This window comes from Aulostomus chinensis, chromosome 18 (assembly GCF_037954235.1).
Source record: "Aulostomus chinensis isolate RoL2024-O1b breed Wild chromosome 18, RoL_Achi_v1.0, whole genome shotgun sequence".
In the NCBI taxonomy this organism is placed as follows: Eukaryota; Metazoa; Chordata; class Actinopteri; order Syngnathiformes; family Aulostomidae; genus Aulostomus; species Aulostomus chinensis.
The window spans coordinates 9,079,378-9,101,027 of record NC_141337.1 but is presented as its reverse complement, the minus strand read 5'-3'; the positions used below and the strand labels follow the sequence as shown (position 1 = coordinate 9,101,027).

Here is a 21,650-nt window from a genome sequence, read left to right as displayed (position 1 = left end):
GTGTAGTTATGTGTTGTTTGTTTTGTTTTTTATGACAGCTCTTCATGTCCAGGTTCAAACATTCATCCTGCATTGTGCTGTGACAAAAATGATTTTTGATGCTGACCAGTATGCATGAATGTATCTGTCTTACTTTTTTATATATGCTTGCATCTATAAGGGAGTTTCCTCTTCTATAAAGATGAACCCCCCCAACCCACACCTTCTCACCGACCCATTACGAGGCCAAGGTCACCTCCATGACTGCTGCATAACCCCCATTAGAATGGCTAACCATGACCCATCTCGCACGTTAAAGTCCAGCTGGAGAGGCAAATGATAGCTCTAAATTTTCCTGGATGACTTGATGCACTGTGCATTAGACTGCAGTTGGTAGACGGAGTGGGGAAGTTATGTGCATATATTTGTATCTGTGAAGTGAAAAAAGAGATGGTGTGTGGGGGGGGGTATAGATAGCGAGGTGGAATGAGTGACAGAGAACAAGAGAGTAGATCTTCAGATGTTTGGATCCACTTTATCGTGCCATCTCAGTGATAGAGTTTTGCTGAGTGCCAAGCTATCATGTGGTTGCATATAGGCTCAAACACAGGTGGATTAAAAAGAGGGCAGGAAGAGCTCCTCGCTGCTGGAGTGGAGCTGGAGTAAGGAGGCGAGGCACAAAATAAGCAAGAGGCATGAATACAAGACAAAAGGCGAATGTGAACACCGTCCGTGTGATTGCATGCCAGCATGGAGCGATGGGGAACACAATGGGTCTTGGTTTATAAAGCTGCTCTGGTGTTGTAGTCTTTGTCTCGCAGCCATTAAAATTCTGTGTATGCAGCAGGGGACCTGGCTGGAGCCATGCCACCATTCAACCTCAGCTGTCAGGTTAGAATAAGGTGCTTTTTTTTTTTTTTTTTTAACCTGCGGTGAATGGGCCGTGGTGGTATAGCCTAACTGTTGGGGGGGGAAATGTTCCACACAGCAGCCACATCAAAGCCCTCCTGGTCCTACTTTGACAGTTTTTGGTCCTCCTTAGATCTGCTGAGCTGCTTCAGTTGGCTTTTATCAATGCTGCAGGAATTCCCAGTTCCAGAAGGACTTCCCTTTAGGTTTCCAATTGGATCTGAAGCCTACGGCACACATCATGCACCTGCCAAACCCGCTTCTGTCCCTTTGTTCCTCAATGGAATGGAGGAAGTGACAGTTCCTTCTTTTACTGTGAAACCAATCACATTTTCTGGTCAATTAAGTGACCTTCTGGTCTCTTATGTGTATATATCTACAAGTCTAATTGTCTGTAAACATGCATAATTGTAGGAACAATCGGTTTCGTTAAATCAAGTACCACTCCTGACACTTAATACAGATCAGATCAGTGCTGACGATAACAGCAACAATTCTCGTTTACATTTCCTCAGACACTGAATAACAAAGCTTTGTTAGTTGGAAGTTTGCCGCTTGACTAAAAGAATAGACACAGGTATTCACATGTAGTTGTACAAACGGAAGATTTACTGTATTTACCTGCAGTTATGACACACACACACACATACACACATACTCCCACTGGTGCCACATGCGCCACATCTACCACGCACACAAACAAACCTGTGTCAGTTTGGTTTGACCTCAGCAGTTCAGTTCAGTCCAGCAGAGGATCAAAAGCACCATGATGAAGAGGAAGGAGAGAATGAGGGTCAGACTCGAGGTTCTCTGTTGGAAACTCATTAGGTCCCAGAACCCAACGTGCAAAGCAATTGGCCCTGCCCTCAGATGCGAGAACACTTTGCGGTCATCGGTCATTTAAGTTCCCGCTGAGTCTAGAGGATCTACTTTGTGCTACAGTACATTCGTTCTACTACAGAAAGGGGATGTTGTTTCTGCTTTTCCTCTCATGTTGAACATTTTTTTCCTCAACCCCAGCTGCTTTAATTTGTTCTTGAAAATGTGGGCTTATAAAAAAGAATTTGGTCATGAGAAGTACATTCAGGGATTCATAATTGAGACCAAACTGGAAGGGTCATTTGAATCATGCAACCATGAACACAAGACTTACTCTATCAGGTAACCGCAGCGATGATTATTACAGTGCAGTCAATTCCCTGTTCTACAATTTCACGTAAGAAAAGTGTTATGCATATTCCTTGCCTCAGACAATCAATGCTCCAGTCTGGGTTTGTGGGTCTCTAATGGTGGCTTGTTCACTGAGCTTCATTGCTAAGTGCATGTAGGGACTGAGCCCCTGAACCAGTTGGAAGTAGTTGTATGTTGCTTGTGTGACGCATATATTGTGCGTGTGTGTGTGTGTGTGTGTGTATGTGTGTTTGTGCTCCCGTGGATGTGTGTCAAGTGCAAATGCATTTACTAGTGGATGGAATTACAGCAAAGCCACCCTCCAGTGGATAGTGCCTGGCAAAAATAGGGATGGCTCTTGTATGTGGGCTCAGATGGGGGATCATTTTCAAGGGTCTGCTGGGGTGGGAGTGATTGTTTTGGAGACGCTCAAGCAAGGATGGCAAAGAGAACAGATTATCCAGGTAGTGAAGTATTGTTTTCACCAAATAGGAAAATGTAACCGACTGGTTTTGGAAACAGAAATTGATGAGATTGCTGCTGTTTGTTTCCCTGGTTGTAAGAGTGGTGTGTTTGTGGGTGATAGAAAGACTACAGCTGCCAGAAGGGAATTTTGTAGGTCTGTCGTGTATCTGAGTTTGTGTATAAGTACGCTGTTCTTGCATGACTGCTAGTGTGAGACACAGCGGTGCAAAGTCATTCTTTTATTTACAGTTTCAAGCTGGTTCAATTTTTTTTCATATCCCGACTCCCGCACGGCAAAGCTGCCCTCACATTTCACCCAGTTCCACCATATCGTCCTCTGCCATAAATCTCTGGTGTGAACTCACGTATGGGCGTGGAGGGAGTGGAAGAGAGAGGCTCCAGTAATCAGCCATGACAATGAGTCAGCTAGTGCGGTAGATCTAGAACCGGGCGTGCTTCGGGCCTCGGCGGCTTACTGCAACTATTAATACAGACTTTAATTAGCCCACCACAAACACCGACACAATCGGCTCAGTGTCGCCCGTGGCTGGTGAGGCAGACAGATCAATAGGTCCGATCGTGCCTTTTTCATCAGCTGAAATGAAAGCGCTTTGTCTCCGAGCTGAGCCCTGGACCCTGTGTATCACCTTAAAGGCTTTCTGTAGCAGCACTGTGCAGTGTTGTGGAATGGGCCTGTATAATCTGGCTGCATTAGGGAACTATAAAGATAAATAACAGGGGGCACAGAGCATAACTCATCCTGTCAGAAAACGGGGTTTTAGCTGGGAAACTTTGTGTTTTTCAAAGCAGCCCCGGCCACCCCATTCCCAATGGCGTCCTTGTTTCTCACTCTCGTCCTCTTACGTGCCTGCATTCTTTTTTCTCCACCTCCTCCTTTTTCTCCATCTGCTTCCCGCCCTCCATTCTCTCTTAACACCTCCCTCTGTGTCTTCCCCTTCCTCTTTTACTGATCTAGAGGTATGGAAGTGTTCATTTACACTTCCTCTGCTGCACAAATTGCTCCTTTACTTCTTTGCCAGAACATTTCAATTTGAAATAAAAGAGTAAGCTGCATTTGCAGTAACAACTTATTCTGCGTGCTTTTTTGGCAGGCTTTTCTGTTGACCTTCAAGGTCCCAATCAGTGCAGAAGAAAAATGGAAATAGCCTGTTCTGAGACCTCATTTCCTGTGAATTGCTAGAATTGTATTGTATGTCTGCTCACAGGGGTTACTGAATCACTGCCTTTTTACCAACTAGCCCGTCTCACAATTTCTTTCTTTTTTTTCTCTCTTCTCTCTTTGGTTTTCTCCTTGTTTTCCCCCTCCTTTTTCTAGATGATGTCCCACCTTATTTTAAGATGGAGCCTCCTCAGACTCAGGTTCATCTGGAGGGGAACCGTCTGGTCCTCACCTGTATGGCTGAGGGCAGCTGGCCCCTTGAATTCAAATGGATCTACAACGGTACTGAGCTCACACGTTTCTCCTTGGAATACAGGTAAGGAATGCAACCTTGCCTGCCAGAGCTGATTCCATTTTGCGTTATTCAAATGTATTATCATCAACTATAATTAGCTCACTACATCTGGATATTTTAGCGTCATTTAATTGTAACTAATAGCTCGATTGCTCATTTTTATTCATATTCCAGGCTCATTTCTATGGATTTATTCAGGACTGATTTGACTGCATGTCTCCCTTAAGACGTAACATCTTGTGTTCATGGGATTGTCAAATTTATTCTGATTTGTATCTGGAACTGTATTGCAGAGTTGGAGCGGACGACTCATCTTTCTGCTTTGCTTGTTTGTTCAGAGCATCATCGCTGTCACAGAAATCATACAAAGCATATTTTTTCATCAGTGTGGGCCGGCTACTTTGCTCTGTCAGCAGTAAGACGCTGTTTCACTGACCATGGAGTTCCTCTTCTTATTACAATCCTCGGCCTCTAAACACAGTGTTGAACAATTTGCTCCAACAGAACAGGGTGGAAATCCTCTGCTCGTGCTGACACGGCCTCTGTGTGTACGCCGTCTCCTTGCGTGCCGGCGTGCCTGCACGTGTGTTCACAGGTCACAATTGCAGAGCACGTTGAAAGTCAGTTTCTATCTAATTCTAGCCTTGTTTTTTTTGCTCTCTACACACAGTCTGACTAAGACATGGACAGGCACTCTCAGGTGGCACTGTCTGATTGCTATCAAACGGGCTACCTCCCCATACACCTCTCTCTCTCTCTCTCTCTTTCTCTGTCTGTCTCTCTCCCCCTCTCACCCACCCTCCCTCGCCCCCAGTTTTCTTCTTTCCCTGTCTTTGCTCAGCATTTGGCTGTGCTCTCACGTGGCTTAGTCTCTGGGTCTGCCTCACAGGCCAGCCCTCTGCTTGTTATTCTTCACCAGCCCTGATCAAAGAAGAGAACTGGAATCCATTTAATCAGAGCCCCCCACCCCTCCCCCTTTTTCCCTCCCACCCCACTCTCCCCTTAACCCACCACCACCAACCCACCCGGAATTGCAGTGCAGGGGCAGCACGGCAGAACTGGACTCGACACTCTTAAGTGGCTATAGCAAACCAATTAAAAAGGGACTCTGCTCTGGGGTTATCAATCTAGCATTTCACACACACCATTTAACATGAATGCACATCAGGGGAGAAATGTAGCTATGGCTGCATCTTGTATGATTAGATTCAACTGACTGTATGTAACAACTGACTCCTGCTAGTCAGAAAATAAGCTGCCTTCGCTGCATAACTTGCTACTTTGTTTGGTGCTACATCAGCATCAACACTTCCCTATGTTTTTGTCTCATTTCTAGTTAGAATGCCATTTAATATCTCTTTTCAGGAGCCCAGCGAAACATCTCAATTAATTTAGCATATTGAGCGCAGGATATAAAAGCAGCAAGATGACGAAATGTCACCGTTTGTCATGTTGATGATGATTAATGGCAACTTTGCGTTGTGTCTGATAGGTACCTGATCCCCTCACTGGACCGATCACATGCTGGCCACTATCGCTGCATAGTGAGGAACCGAGTGGGAGCCATAATGCAGTGTAGTACTGAAGTGCAAGTTGCTTGTAAGTGCAAGTATCTTTCCATATATTCTCAGTTATGACAGAAAAAGGGGAGGACACTGTTTTGTGAAATGCTTGTCATGCACAGTATGTGGATGAGTCACTCTGGCTAAAGGAGCTTAGCTTTAGAAAAAAAGGTACCCTAACGTCGTAATAATAACATTTCTTTTTATCTCCTTTGCTGCTGGCATGCCTTTCCAACATGTTTTCCTTAAATATAATTTTTTTCACTTTTTTTTTACTTGACGTCCTTGTCTCTTCTACTTGCGTTTCATTTCTCCTAGATATGAGTGGTTTTGTGGAGGCTGAGAGGTCTCAAACTGTATCCCAGGGTGAGGGCGCTCTCATCTATGCACCACAGATACACAGCTTCCCCAAACCGCAGATCACCTGGTTCAGAGATGGACGTAAGATTCCTTCCAGCAGCCGTATGTAAGTCGAACTTCACGTTAACGAGGTTTGATTGGTTTGAGCAGAGTGCGAATGCGTGCTACGCATGTTTCTCTGTGTTTGAGCATGTCTTCTTATATATGAGACATCGGTGAATACTCAGCTGCGAAAGCGGAATATCTTTCACTTCAGAGAACTCTAAAAGGTTTCTCCAATCCCCCCCCAAACTGTACAAGTGAAGTTGAGCAGAATAGTAGATGAACGAATGTTGGCGCAGGCTCTGTGTTCATCATTGAATCACCTCTCGGTGATAAAGCAGGTTATTATATCGCCCCTATTGACTTTGCAAGCGGAATGATTGAAGGGTAGAGATAGAGCAGGCAGCAGGGGAACCAATTAGACAAAATTGGACAAAAGGCCTCAATTGATGATATGTTTGACTGACAGCGCTCACCCCTGGGTGGATTTGTGTGCTGGAGCGTTTGTGTGGTACAAATTTCTGAGATCTATAAATCTGTACAGGCTGTTGTGCAAGTGTGTGTTGCTCAGCCTGTTTAGTTATGCACTTTTCCTGAAGAGTCAGTGTGAAGGTAATCACCTGAGATTAATTTTGCCATCCAGACAAATAGAGGTAGGGGGTTGTGCTTCTTCATTCTGCATCCATTATTTAGCAGCTAGTGCTACCATGTCATAGCTGACATGAGGAATTTTACCATGAGTCTTCTTAAAAGAGGAGATTGGTGCATATATCCTCTGCCTGCAGGGCTTCACTCAGTTGAGATTCTGTTGGAAAATCTAAACCTTTTTCAAAGAATGTTCAACCAATTCGAGAGCTGGTTAGTGTGCAGCCGACTATTATCAGAGGAGAACTGGTGAAGCTTTGCCGTGTGACAATAAGAGGCATTGGCTGAATGCTCAGCGTTTACTGCTCGTATGCTCGCTTTGTTGCTGGACCACATTGATATTCACGGGCATGTGTGTGTATTAGTGTTTGTGCTTCTGTATAAGTGTTTGTTGACTCTGAGAGCCACGTCTCCTAATTGTCCAGGAGTGTGTCTGTTTATCCTGCACCCATCAGACAGATGCTGGCAGACACGGAGCGCCTAATCTGTCCGTGTGCTTAACGTCAGCTCTCATTTAATGGGCCCGTCTCACATGAGACCATCAGCCTAACCAGCATTCAGCCATTCAGTGTTGGGTTCAACAGTCGCAAACAAGATTTTAAAGGGATAGATTGGAATTTTCCACACTAGTTGCTACAAGGATAGATGTCATTTCTATACCCATCTGTTTTTTTTTCCTCTGCATGTCATAATTATTGTAATTTTTTTAAAAATCCGTTTTCAGTGAGAACAACATTTCACAGAGCAGCCATACAGACAAGATCAATTAGTTTCAAAGGCTGCAGTAGTGTAGTGTTTTTGGGTTGTTGTTTTTGTTTTTTCTGTATAATTAGGGACTTAATCTGCTTGTCCTAGTTGTGGCCATTTTAAGCAATTAGTAATTTCTATATACTAGGGCTGAACAATTAATCACAATATTATCAACAACTGTAGCACGTCTGAGCACAATATCCAAATTGTAGCAGCAGTAATTGTTGCTAACAGTAAAATATGTCACAACTTACAATTAAAATGAAGCATAGCGTCTCGTTACGAGACACTCAGACTCCAAAGATCTACAGAATGAGGGGACATGCTTGTTTAGTTCAGACCCCAGCAAAAATCGCATCAACCTTTCCATATTATTTTTGCAACACTTAAACGCAACCTTTACCATCCCTACTGAGTCATGTCACATATGTGTCAAAATATTCTCAATATTTTTGCACACTATTCACACACACTGACTCAAGTTGCACTAAAATTAGTCTTCCTCAATGTGTTGTACAAAACTGTTGTTTGTGAGACAAATTAAGGAACTATAAAGATGTTTTTCCACTTCAAAACATGGCCAACTGAGCACCTTCTTCCAGGTAAGTGTGGCCGACAGCATCTCACTAGAGAGCAGAGGGAGACAAAGGAGCTAAGCTAACCGCTAAGTAAGCTAGCAAGCAGATGTAATTCGAGTGTAAACAGCTGTGAAATTAACACAAGCAAGAAGGAGCAATTTGTAATTAGGCAGGACTACTGTAGAGTTGAATTTATAGTTGGCTATTGAGTACTGAACAAAAGCACACAATTTAAATGATTTGAGTGGGAGAGCAGAAAAAGCCCAGCTTACTGCAGTACCTGAAGTTTCACACCTTCAAGAAATAACGGCTGTTGATGTACACGTGCTTGTACTTTTCCTTGGGTTTTAATGTGTGTGGTGTGTTTGGGGACACATTGTGGAGTATACACAAGTTGACTGGGGATGCCTCTTTAATTAGGAGTCAAATCTATTTCATTTAACTACATTTAACACCACGTGAGGCTGTGTGACTTCAACTTGGACTGTCAGGGGTATGTCGAAGCAGGATGCTTAGCTAATTTGAGTGTTTTTCATTTATGTTCACTCAGTGCCATCACCTTGGATAACACGCTGGTCATCCTGTCCACGGTGGCCCCTGATGCAGGACGCTACTATGCACAGGCAGTCAATGACAAGAATGGGGAGAATAAAACCAGTCAACCCGTCACACTCACAGTGGAGAGTAAGTACACGTGCAGTCATAAACCTACAAACACAAACATTTAAGCAACAGGCTTCCTCGCCCACTCAGCAGAAGACACAATTCACTTGCAGATTGTTTGTCATCAGTAGATTGCAGCAGGCTTTAGCAAATGTAAATGTAATTTTAAAAAAGTGAACGCAGCAGCCACACAACAGGTGGCTCAACCAAAGACAATAAAAACAGACAGAGCGCCCTCCACTGGCATGCCCATCCCAGTCATGCCCGTCTCAGTCCTCGCCGCACTGCTCCTTTCCGGCGAACATAATCAGATTCAGACTTCCACTGGATTACTTGTCCTCTTGTTCTGTTGCCTGTTCTAACCCCTGGCTCTAAGCACTGGATTCCAGTGACAGAGGGCCTTATTCATGAAATGTTCTTCAACACAATTTGGTTCTTATGGAGCTTTTTTTTTTAACCCTCTGTTTAGTCTTTCAGACAGACAGGTAAGCCTGAGTGTATTTGGAACTTGTTGCTCCAGATAAATACTGTGTTCATCTTGTGAGATTAAATTCTTTGCAGGCCTATTGTGTTTACAGCTGGGAATACGTCGCGCAAGGACTGATCATAGTGCGGTCAGCTGCTGCAGACCAGCCATCCAACATTTATTCTCATTACAACGTCAGACATTATAACAGTGACTCGCCAGGATCAACAGCTTGCTTGCCTGTTTGATGCGTCTTCCTCCTTCCAACAGGATAGACATGATGAAGAGAAACGTTTGCATCAACAACCGCTTCTTAAACCTCTTCTTAGAGTTTCATGCAAACTTTTTTGGGAAAAAACTCTTATGTCTATGTTTTTTTCAGTGTCAGACAAGCAGATAGGTACCCCTCGTTCCTCTCTGTGTGCATTATTGAGCTCCAGACCCCCAGCGGATGGCTGACTGGCGGTTAGCTTAGCTGCATCGAATGCTCGCGGTGGGGTGTGGGAGCAAATTGTCTCAAAAGTCAAATACACTTTTCTCCAAACCTTTGCCTACATCAATAGAACTAGGGTTGAACTAGGGAGAGAAGGGTCTCTCGGTCAGGACATTAATAAAGATGGAGAGGACCCTTCATTCTGGCATGTTCCTCAAATAAATATTCAAATGAATCTTTGTAGAGCTCCAGGTGCCATGTGACTCGTTTCCACCATGTTTGCAGGAAAAAGCCCAAGCAAAAATGAATGGCAAGACTTCTTCATGTTGAATCTTAAAATGCCCTGAATTGCTTTCATGAGTTTTAAAACCCTTGGAGGAGACCGCAATCCAGATCTGCAGTCTACATTTCCTACTCCCAGTGTCCTTTCAGCTTAGTTACGTTTGCATAAGAGACAGTGTAATGTAAGGTATTGAGGTTAGGTTTAAGTTTGTACCTGATGTGAAGTGCAGGTCGTTTCCCAGCATGTTGTTTTTTTCTGCTTGTGTTCCTCTTTTTAGAGCAGTAATTCAGTTCTGTCGTCTGTTAGGATCTTTCAGAATTGAATAAAACACTGGCCTCTTAGTGTGTCCTTGACTAGTCTGCATCCTGGTGCATAGCAGCAATCCACCATGGGCAATTTTGACAAATGCGGTAGATGAAGAGTGGGGTTAGTTGCTAGGATTGTATGCCTGGCATGACTGTTGCATGCTGGGATTGCGTGACTTCAGCTGGCGGAGCTCTGTTGATAGTTACCATCAGCCAGAATGATCTGCAGATGCATACCAGCCACCAACATATAGAATATGGTTTGATACCCAGCCCATTCATGATTCCTGAGCTTTTAATTTGCTTTAAATAGGAAATTGTTCAACATGAGATCAAATACACAAAACACTTCTCATATAATGCTTTGTGTTTCTTCTAAAAATGATAACCGTGTTTCAGGTGGAGCTTCAACTGTACCTCTCTGACTGGTGAGATGTACAGACTCATAAATTAGACCTTCACTTTGAGTCACTGCCCTCAAAAGGCAGATTTATGAAAATGACATTGTGCAAAACAGGGAATAAATAATCATACACACACACACCTGCACAAACACACACACACGCACACACACACACACACACATAAAAAAAGACAGGTGGCCTCACTTCGTGTTCAAGTTTAGCCTTGTTCAGCCAAGCATGGTCACAGCAGAGCTGGACTCCTTCCTGCCCTCTTGTTACTAACTGTCATCTTTAAGAATAACACACGTTCTTTTTCTGACTCTGACTGAGTATTAAAAAGCATAAAGTGAGTGAGGTGATCTGATTTCCCATGATTTTATCAGACGGGGGTCCTTGAATCACATGCGGAGGTTCAGTTTTGTTTTACCATAGCACGGGTTTATTTGGTCAGCATGTTAATACTGTGTTTGTAATTCAGTGCTCAGTACGCATGACACAGCAGTCTGTGGGGATCAGATATCACTGAATATCAGTGGACCTGACCTTGCAGATCACGCAACCGTATATCCATCTGAAAGTCAATAAGGTTTTTACTGCTGCATTTGTTCATTTGAGCAATTCTGTGGAGAAAAGGAATAAAAATATGCCGTTGAGGGAGAATGTCTTTTTCCAAAGGGAGCATACAAATGAGTCAGAGCTGAGTCTGTGAGTAAAAAAGCAAAAGTGACAATAGGAACCACTTGAAGGGGGCATACGTATTGTTTTCTTTATTCTATCATAGTGTGAAATACATCACAGATAGCTTGGGTTATACCATTCTCTTTGGGCAGACAAATCCAAACAATAAGGTGACATTAATAGTAAGAATTTGCTATGCAGGTCACCACGTTGTTTACTTTTCCCATTTAATAAGAAGATTACACACTTGAGGTATTCTCAACGCTGAGAATTTATGAACCGCAATACATTAATTACTGTCTGCCAAGGAACCAATCATGTCTCCCAGAAAATAAAATGAGTTCTAGTCGAGTCAAATGGATTCACAGTTTTCGGGGCATCAGCGGCAAACAGATCTTTTTTAAACTTAATTTCACAAACCAGTTTATTTTTTTTAAGTTTAAAAAAATTTGTAATATCAACCTAAGCCACTTGTACATAAATGAAAACATAAGAATGGGGATCATTACAGTTTTCAAGAGGTTCATCGTGGTTGCACTGGCAATTGACAACTGACTAAGTCCTCAGTTCATTTGCTCTCTTAGAAATCAGGAAATATACCACTGTAGTTAGTGACCTTGGTAACCACTTTGGCTACTCTCCAGCTTTTACTCTGCTTGGAGGAATATCGATGGTACAATTCTTCTTCCTCTCTCCATCAATTACCTCTACCTCCTTTTTCTGTATCCAAATAACTGTCAGCAACCACGCAAGCGCCTCCAATGAAACTTTCCACATAATTTCATCCGTTAATTAGGCAACACAAACCTACATCGATCGGGCTTTTACTCGAACCTTAAATTTTAGCCAATAACTTTTACCTCGTACAGTATTTTTCAAGGATTTCATTTGACCTGGAAAATCATTGCAAGCTGTTTAATTTTGTCAATTTTTTGACAACAGTGATAACAAAGGTAATTTTTTTCTTCCTTTTTTACCTTTAGAAATGATTAACCGGGATGTTGAAAAAGTATTGTTACTGTAAACCATTCATTGTGCAAGGGTGGTACAAAACACGTCTACTTACTGAACAATCAATCCATGAATCATCCTCAAAATATTTTCAAATCCTGAAAAGGACAGATAACACTGTTCTCTCTCCAGGCTGAGTTGTTTGGACCATCCTGTAGTTCTCCTGCAACATAGTTGACAAAGGCCTCTAAATCCACTTTTTGTCCACAATTATCAAATGCCGTGTCTCAAGGCTGTCACTATGATTTTAGTCTGAAAGAAATATATTAAATTACAAATGTCAGTGGCAGCCTGCGCGTGAAAAGTCTGGAGAAAACATCATGAACAGCAGATCATTTCTTTTTTAAACTAAGCGATTGTAGTTATCAGTGTGTACTTGAATTATTTTGCGTCACTCTTCGCCATGTTTCTAAATACTGATTCGAAAATGTAAACCTTACCTTTTGCATTTTATTATAAAAGAGAAGAAGAAAGGAAGAAAGAAGGGTTGTGTAAATACAAACTTGTTCCATGTGGCTTGTATAATAAACTGACAAAATGACAATACTGCAGTTGTCTTGAAGAATGAAAAGCTGAAATGAAAAGGGGGAAAAAGCTCACACCTCTGGTTACATTGTTCAACAATGTGCTGTTAAACCAAATTTGACAAATGTTTACATCAGCATATATCAAATTGTTTCAACCCATAATATCACAACATCCACTTCAGTCTGCATCTTTTAGCAGCATGTGAGTAAACCTGTGTGCTAGGCTAGCAACAGAACCCTGAAACACTGGCACTTGTTCTCAGAGGCTAAGTCATCAGAGGTACCTGGGTTCTGAGATTGGACTTTTTGCTTCCTCAAACCCATTTTTTTTACCGGACTGATGGGTTCTGGGACTACATGGAACACAAGATTGGATTTGTTGGTCTTCTTGATGTCAGTGTTATGCTAGGCTTTGGATATGCCTGCTTTTCACCTTTCTAATTTCCGCTACTTCCTCTTACTTTCCAGCTTTTTATCCTGTTTCAATCGTAAATATGTCAAAATACAGCAGCTAGACCCTCCAAAAATGCCCTTCCAGCTTGACTTTAAAAGCTCACTTACTATAAATAAAACAAGCAAAGGGCTGCTTCTTCATTCAGGTTGTCTTTGTAGAGGAAATTTTGTCATTACACTACTGAGATTCTACAAAAATAGGCCCTGTAAGGGGTTGACTCGCATTGAAGTGGTACAGAAAAATAATAATAATAACAAAAACCTGCTTATAGACCCTATTAACCCAAGGCAGCCCTGCACTAAACTTTATAAATGATTGTAGTTACCCGCAAACACACATGCACACACGTGCAACTCACCGTAAATGCACACGTAAAATCACTCCAACACATCGAGAGCAATACTCAGGGGAGGTGGAAGAAAATGAGATCAGATTCAGAGAGAGATCACTGATTGAGGGCAGTGAATCGATGGTTGGCTGGAGGCTCTGTGAAACCTGTGAGTGATGGTGCTGCATTTAATCGCCTTTTGTGTTTGTCTCAATTATGCTACATAATGGCTTCTAACACCTGGGCTAACACCGTATTGGGGAAACGCTGTGTGCTCTAGAAAAAGGTTCCAAAAGTAAGGACAGGGGTGTTAATAGTTGGTTGATAGCGTGCTGAATAGCTGCTGGGGATGGTGACAGATTGTCAGTCTCCATGTAAGTATCTAGTCATGCTCAGCGGGTCGCATCAGGCAGATGCACCAGGCCTAATCTGAGGTCTGCATATAGCTTATAGATTTTCACCGTTTTCAATCTACCTGTGTGTTTCTGTGTTTGATAGATGTGGGAGGACCTGCAGACCCCATCGCCCCCTCTATCATTGTTCCCCCTAAGAACACCAGCGTAACTGTTGGGAGAAACGAGGCCATCATGGAGTGTGTTGCCAACGCGAGGTAAAAAGACACATGAAAACACACACACATGCACGTATTATCAAAGCTCTTCCATTTCCTCTCATCTCCGCTATCTAATATTTTGTTATTTAAATGAATCTGCAAATCTTTTGTTTGAACATGATAGAAAAGTGTTTTGTACATCTCTTATTTTGTACCTTTCTTCCATTCTTCCCTTTGATTCAAGGCTTCACTCCCTATCTCACGCAGTCCCAGTCCTGAGTTCTGACTATTATCTCCAATTCAAAGACTTAATCAGAATGACAGATGTATCCCATTGCTCCCTCAACGCTCCGTAACCTTGAAACAGAATATGAATTTGTATTAAAAACCACGCTCCCTGTCTCTTGTTCTCTTTTTCTCCCTTTTCATCTTTTTCTCCTCCAGACCACTTGTCAAAATGAGTATTACTTGGAGGAAAGACGGAGTGGTGGTCAATACAGGAATCCGAGATTTTGGTCGTAGATTGGTCATCAGTTTGCCTGCGGTCAGTGATAGCGGCTACTATGAGTGCGAGGCAACACTCCGCAGTAGCAGCGTCCCGTCAGTCGCTGCCGGGGCCTATCTGCATGTTCTTGGTAAATACCTTACGTTTAAAACTCATGGAAAGCAACTAAGCTTAAATTATCTACATGTTATCCAAATATTGCATCAGTATCATTAGAGCAGCAACTCCCGTGTTGAAAGAACATTGTGTTGCTTTTACATATTTCACTATTTGACTGGTAGTTCAAACGAGAAGGTTGGAGAAAAAAAGTGCAGATGGTTTGTGAGTTGTTTTTAAATGAGTTTTGTTTGGGGTTTTTTTGCTCCAGAGTATCCTCTATTTGTAAAAGAGCCACCGAGTCACATCACTGCAGAGATGGAAAAGGTGGTGGATATCCCTTGTCAGGCACGAGGTTAGTGGTGGGTTGTATCCGTGTGTGTGTGTGTGTGTGTGTGTGTGTGTGTGTGTGTGTGTGTGTGTGTGTGTGTGTGTGTGTGTGTGTGTGTGTCTTTGTGTGTGTGTGTTGTTCCTCATGTAGAAGAACAAGAAAGCAGGACAATGACTAAAAAGAATAGGGTCACAGTGACATAGGGTAAAAAAAAAAAAACATCCTCTCTGTTGTCTGCAGGCACACCACAGCCTGACATAGTGTGGTATAAAGATGCTCTGCCCATCAGCCCTGTGAAGATCCCCAGGTACAGGGTTTTGGTCGGAGGCAGTCTGCAGATTAACGGTCTTCTACCAGATGACACGGGGATGTTTCAGTGCTTCGCTCGCAATCGCGCCGGGGAGATCCAGACCAACACCTACTTAGCCGTTACGAGTATGCCCCCTTGAAATGTTTTCAAAGCTATCTACTGCTTAATTCTGCTCATATCCTGTCTCTCTCTCTCTCTCTCTCTCTCTCTCTCTCTCTGTACCCTCCCTCCCTTTTTATACTTAAATCCTCCCCTCTGTTTTTGTTTCTAATCCTCTTTTCTCCCTCTTTGTCTTGCCTCCTACACCCATCTATCTATATATCTTTTTCACAATGACAGATTTGTCACCTTGGATGCTCGGGCAATTATTGGCTATTTTTGTGCCAGAGAATGTGCAGGAGAGGCAGAGAGATGGCGTCGCCTTGTCAATGTCTCAAAGCTGTCCCGCAGAATGAGACCTGACAGCCGCCCCTTTTGTCAAGTCTATTGAGCTCACAGCTGCCATCTGCTTTATTAAGCAGAAATCTGTTTATGTCTGTCATTATCACCTCGGTTTTACCTAAATTTTGTGTGTGTTTGTGTGCGTGTGCATGTGTGCGTTTGTGTATGTTTGTGTGTGCGTGTGTGTGTTTGTGTACATGCACGGCTGACCCCACCCCTCTCAGGTATCGCTCCCAACATTACCGCTGGCCCCACTGACAGCGCAGTGATTGACGGCATGTCAGTCATCCTGCACTGTGAGACCTCCGGAGCCCCAAGGCCAGCTATCACCTGGCAGAAAGGTGCGTGGGCTAACAGCATGAGCATGTGAGGAAGGGGTGGGGGGCACATTGTGCTGCCATTTGGATCTGTCAGTTAAACAATGGAAAAGATTGAGAATATGCATTTTCTTTGAACAAACTTTTTTTTTAGGGGGGCTGTTTTTCCTCTCATTTGTTTTTGCTGACATTTCTCCAATATACTAATATACCTCCCTTCGTTATACATCTCCCGCCATCCATCACGTCCACCCTGCAGGTGAACGCGTCTTGGCCAGTGGCTCGGTCCAGCTGCCCAGGTTCACCCTGCTAGAGTCGGGCAGCCTGCTAATCAGTCCCTCCCACTTGTCTGATGCTGGTACCTACACCTGCATGGCCAGCAACTCCAGAGGTATTGACGAAGCTTCAGCTGACCTAGTGGTCTGGGGTAAGCATCACAGAGATGGAATACACAAGATACATCATTCATGTTGTTTGCATATTTCCAATAAATAAACCGATTCTGCATATAAATACAGAATCTGAAGATAAGGGAGAAAACATCCTGACAGGGAATCTTCTGGTTTTATGTTTGAGTTGCTCTGACCAATCACGTTTGAGCAGGCCTCGGTTGTGTCCACGTAAACAGTCTGTGTGGAGTGCAAAAGATACAGAACCCATTATCTGAAATGCCAGATTGGAAAAATGGCTGTTGCCTGACGATTCAGCAAGCTTCTAGTGGTTTTAAACTGTTAACTGAGTGGAAACTACTAAAACAATCTGCTCATATTCTTCATCTTTCATCTCAAGTTGGATGGAAAGAGGGAGACCGGATAGCTGCTGGCTACATCAGAAACACCGAAATACTGGTCCTTGTTCCCAGAGGCTAAGTTGTCAAACATAGCCGATAAGTTCAGAGATTGTTATTAGCATCCGCCAACATCTGGTAGAGAAACAGCATTTTGACAACTCATGAGTTAATTTCATTGGAAATATCAGTACCTTGCTCCTGCAGGTCATTATCAAAAAATGTTCTCCCAATGTCTAATGTTCTCCCTGTCTGTCTAATGACTCATCCGTATACTTATTTTCTGTGGACAGATTTCTACGACTAGTCCTTGAGAGCTTTGCAAAAAAAAAAAAAAAAATCCCATCTGAAATAAAGTATGATTCACCATGTTTCAGACGGACATCGAGTGAAATCTGAGACCAGTAAGCTCAGTTCAATCTGCTGTTCAAACACAGTCCCTGAATAACAACCTGTGTGTGTTTGCAGCACGGACGCGCATAACTAAACCACCACAAGACCAGAGTGTCATCAAAGGGACCAAGGCTGTTATGACTTGCGGTGTGACTCATGACCCCAGTGTTACTGTCAGGTAATGATTGCGTTGCAAATAAAAATTTTCGTTCTTTATTTGTTTTGTTTAAAACATTTAGTCCCGTTTCATCCATCACAGAACTTTTTGTAACAACTTCCCGATGCGGTCTAGAAAACAAGCTTAGTTATCAGCGCTTCACTTAATGAGTTTGTGAAATCTGCACCATCTCTTAATGTTTATCCCCCCTTAGACGACCTCCTATGGGAAAATTTTGAAACTCTTAGTGTCAGATTGACAGTCTTGAGCCTGATAGAGTGTGCGTACTGCATCTGCCTCACTGGGAGGGAAGTGATGTCTATGGAGCCCAGTGATTGGAGTGCCTGTCACCTGTGGGCCTCGCAGCATTGATCAGATCGCAGGGTATACAGCGCAATATCTAAACAGAGTAATAACTTCAGACAGTGCTTTTAATTAAACGCAACACAGAGGAGATTAACTGGAGAGCCCAAACAGTCGCAATTAATCACCGGAGCTCCTAGAGTGTGCATGATGGGGGTAGGGGGTGTGTACATATGTGCAGTTGGGTGTGTGACAGGAAGAGAATCTCATAAAGGAGAGATTTAGTAGAGTATGTGTGACACTGAAACATGGTTTTCAGATTCAAATCCCTTTGCCATCACGAGGCTTTTCATCGATGTCAATGCGGACACAAAGGGTACGGATTTACTGTCACAACCCTCACATACAGAGTGTTAAAGTGCTATGTATGTGCCGTGTGAACATATCCTCAGGTACTTGTGGGAGAAGACCGGCGCTGTGATTGACGTGAACACATCACCCCGACTGCGCCTGGATCCCGACGGGACCCTTCACATCTCCCAGACGTGGTCAGGTGACATCGGAACATACACCTGCAGGGTGACCTCAGTGGGTGGCAATGATTCCCACAGTGCCCACCTTCGAGTCAGGTCTGAATATTTGCCTCACATTCCCCTCCCCCATCATATTGAGCTCTTATTTCTGTCTGATAAGGCCATGATGGATGGATGTTTGCGGTTTATCAATAGGAGACTCTCAGTGTTGTCTAATTCAATTTGTTTTTATTATCTTGTTCCTGGCATATGCACACCCAGGCAACTTCCCCATGCGCCAGAAAATCCAATAGCAGTTCTGAGCACAACAGAGAAAAGAGCCATCAACCTCACATGGGCCCAGGCCTTTGACGGCAACAGCCCCCTGATCCGCTACATCCTGGAGGTGTCAGAGAACAGTGAGTGCTTCGGTGTCACCATTTGGAGGACATATAGCTTCAAAAACGTTTATTTGTTGTCTTTGCTACTGTTACTTTATGGAAGCTCACAGTGGTGGACGAAGTAAACAAACTTCTAGTACTTGAGTAAGAGTACAGGTAATCTTAGCAATCTGACTTACTTTTAAAATACTTCCCGGATTATTTATAGCGGTTCCTTTATAATATCATTGCATTGCCGTATCATATTTCATAATATATTTACAGATCTCGAATGTGCTTTTTCTGCTTGGATGTACTTTGTTCACAGGAAACAGTAAAAATTTGAAATGAAATGAATCCTTTTTTCACTGACTGAGATATAGCCGCAGGTGCTCGGGTTCGGAATCGTTGTAATTTTCTGCCGTTGCTGTAATCACTACCTTTGAAAGTGGATGTGCCTAAGATGTGCTGTTTCACACCGGAATGTTTCTGTTTTTAAAACAAACTAATTTGACAGAAGGGACTTTGATTGTTTTCTTCTTTTTCCACAGCTTGTGATCCATCACATTTAAAAAAAAAAAAAAAATTTAAATCAGCAGCCGACTTCAAAAACTTCACGTTTAAAAGTAATGACAAGCTTAAATACTCATAAAAATGTACTCAGAAGGAGTACTCGAGTAAATATCCACTGCTTGAAACATGGATTAATATAAGCATTTGCATACTCTCTTACCTCCTGAAATCAATGTTACTAAATAGCCTAACCTGTGCACTTGATTGAGAATGATCGAGGGAACCAAACTGTGTCCATGTCCAATGTTCTTATCTTCCTGTTGTTTGATAAAATCAAATGCTTCCACCCATGGAGAGCAAATCGTTCAGCCATTGCTCATCCAAGCTCTGGCTAACTGAGAAAGATGACAACTCATTAAGAGGAAAATTAATCTGAGGATGCAGATGGGAGATGGTTTTTTTTTTTTTGGGATAATTGAATTTCACTCTGAATTTTTTTCTTTTTTTTTTGGGAAGTTGGAGTGTACACAAAATAAATCAGTTGCTATTCATCAGAAGTTGCAATGTTATTACTGAAAATGAACTGAACAATAATAGTCGGGAATAATTATATATTTTCATGTTCTCACAAGGTCATTGACTGTTTGTGTTTATCTCAGACGCTCCTTGGACAGTGCTGCTAGCCAACATCGAACCAGAGTCAACCGGGGTTACCGTCGGTGGCCTCATCCCTGCACGTTCCTATCAGTTCCGCCTGTGTGCAGTCAACGACGTAGGCAGAGGCCAGTTCAGCAAAGAGACTGACCGGTGGGTACTTAGCTGTTGTGCATTTACTAAACAGACGGCATTGCATTTTGAAGGCTGTCACATTCCTGCACCTTTCTTTTCTCCCTTGTCTTTTGCAGCTGAGTAGAAAATACAGTGATTATTTCCTGTAAGTCCACTTTTAGGTCTTCACTCCAGTGGGAATAAGAGAGAGATGAGCTGGCTTCGGGATGGGCCTTTTCAAGATAAAGCTGTGAATGAGCTGAAATTGCGCTTTGTGAAGACTTGATGGGAGCGCTGACCCAGCTTCATCTCTCTCCCTCCTATTAACTCGCCGTGCTTCCTGAGTAAAATACGTAGAAGCTTGAAAGAGGCAGAGCTTCACACAGACTCAAATCTCGAGTGAATTCTCTTGACTATCAAGACCACGCAGGAACACCCACCACACATTGATGTATACACACGAACACACGCACGCATACACGCACGCACACACACACACACTATTAGAACACCGCTATTTACCTTACGCTTCCCACTGTCTGAGCTTGTCCACATCAACACAATCCATTTGCTGCTTTTACACCTGCAGTAAGGAACTCCCTCAAACTGAAAGCCATCACTACGCATCACATGCACGCGCACAAACATTCACACACACGCACACACACACACACACCCCTTTTTCACAAAACAATTCAGAGCTGAATTCCTGCGTGATTGTGCCCAGACAAGAACACACCACAGGAGGGTGGCTGAGCGTCGGTGAGAGTGCAGGGCTTTTCTGAGGCATCTCCGTGGCACACCTCTTTGATCCTAAACACTCTGCTTTATCTCCTCCAGAGCAGTGCTTCGGTGCACTGGGAAGAAATCAAGATGTCATCTTAAATTGTCTTAAGGGAAAAGTCTGCCTGGATCTCTCTTTCGTGTTCTTTTATATCTTTCTCTCACTTGCCCCATCTCTCTCTCTCTCTCTCTCTCTCTCTCTCTCTCTCTCTCTCTCTCTCTCTCTCTCATGTTGCTCCATTTTCGCCCAGGCGTCTTTGATGCTTGTCATACAGATGCAAGATGTCCCTCTGTGGACAGTATTACAGAGATTTTTTTTTTTTTTGGACAAAGACGCAACATGATTTTGGTGATCTAAAGAATACAAAAACTAGCTTTAGTATCATTTTTTGATGTCTATGATGAAATGGGATAGAAAAATGCAGAAACTGTTGATAATTAATGCATGGCCTCACTTTATGTGCCTGTCCTCTCACCTCTTTTTTTTCTTTCTTTCATAACTGCGCAGACTTTCTCTCCCTGAAGAGCCTCCCAGTGCTCCCCCTCAGACAGTCATTGCAAGTGGACGTACCAATCAGTCCATCATGATCCAATGGCAGCCCCCCCCTGAGAGCCATCAGAATGGGCCACTACAGGGCTATATCATCAGGTGAGAAGACAACGGAAACCTGCCTGATTTCTTCCTACTCAGCGGGCACACAGCTGTCCACCTGTGTCATTAATGCATTGATCCATCCATCCGTCTTCTACCACTTATCCTGTTAAGGGTCACGGGGGGTGGAGCCTATCCCAGCAGCCTTCAGGAGAGAGGCAAGGTTCACCCTGAAGGGGTCGCCAGTCCATCGCAGGGCCAACACATAGAGACAGACAACCATTCACACTCACAGTCACACCTACGGTCAATTTAGAGCATCAATCAGCCTCGTCCCCTCTTGATGTCTTTGGACTGTGGGAGGAAGCTGGAGTACCAGAGAGAACCCACACAGGAACAGGGAGAACATGCAGACTCCACAC

General features: G+C 43.2%; 1 protein-coding gene across 5 annotated transcripts in view; it reads left to right on the top strand.

Annotated features, from left to right (window-relative positions):
- The window catches only part of sdk2a (sidekick cell adhesion molecule 2a), an 86,552-nt gene that overhangs the window by 43,173 nt on the left and 21,729 nt on the right, over positions 1 to 21,650 (top strand). For all 5 annotated transcript variants that reach the window (XM_086184313.1, XM_086184314.1, XM_086184315.1 and 2 more), the window contains exons 2-16: positions 3,860 to 4,019; positions 5,491 to 5,597; positions 5,879 to 6,026; positions 8,486 to 8,619; positions 13,986 to 14,097; positions 14,485 to 14,675; positions 14,913 to 14,996; positions 15,213 to 15,407; positions 15,948 to 16,064; positions 16,300 to 16,467; positions 17,296 to 17,398; positions 18,133 to 18,309; positions 18,475 to 18,611; positions 19,745 to 19,892; positions 21,145 to 21,285. In XM_086184313.1, coding sequence (XP_086040439.1) covers positions 3,860 to 4,019; positions 5,491 to 5,597; positions 5,879 to 6,026; positions 8,486 to 8,619; positions 13,986 to 14,097; positions 14,485 to 14,675; positions 14,913 to 14,996; positions 15,213 to 15,407; positions 15,948 to 16,064; positions 16,300 to 16,467; positions 17,296 to 17,398; positions 18,133 to 18,309; positions 18,475 to 18,611; positions 19,745 to 19,892; positions 21,145 to 21,285 — 2,122 coding nt within the window. The remainder of the gene's footprint in view (positions 1 to 3,859; positions 4,020 to 5,490; positions 5,598 to 5,878; positions 6,027 to 8,485; positions 8,620 to 13,985; positions 14,098 to 14,484; positions 14,676 to 14,912; positions 14,997 to 15,212; positions 15,408 to 15,947; positions 16,065 to 16,299; positions 16,468 to 17,295; positions 17,399 to 18,132; positions 18,310 to 18,474; positions 18,612 to 19,744; positions 19,893 to 21,144; positions 21,286 to 21,650) is intronic.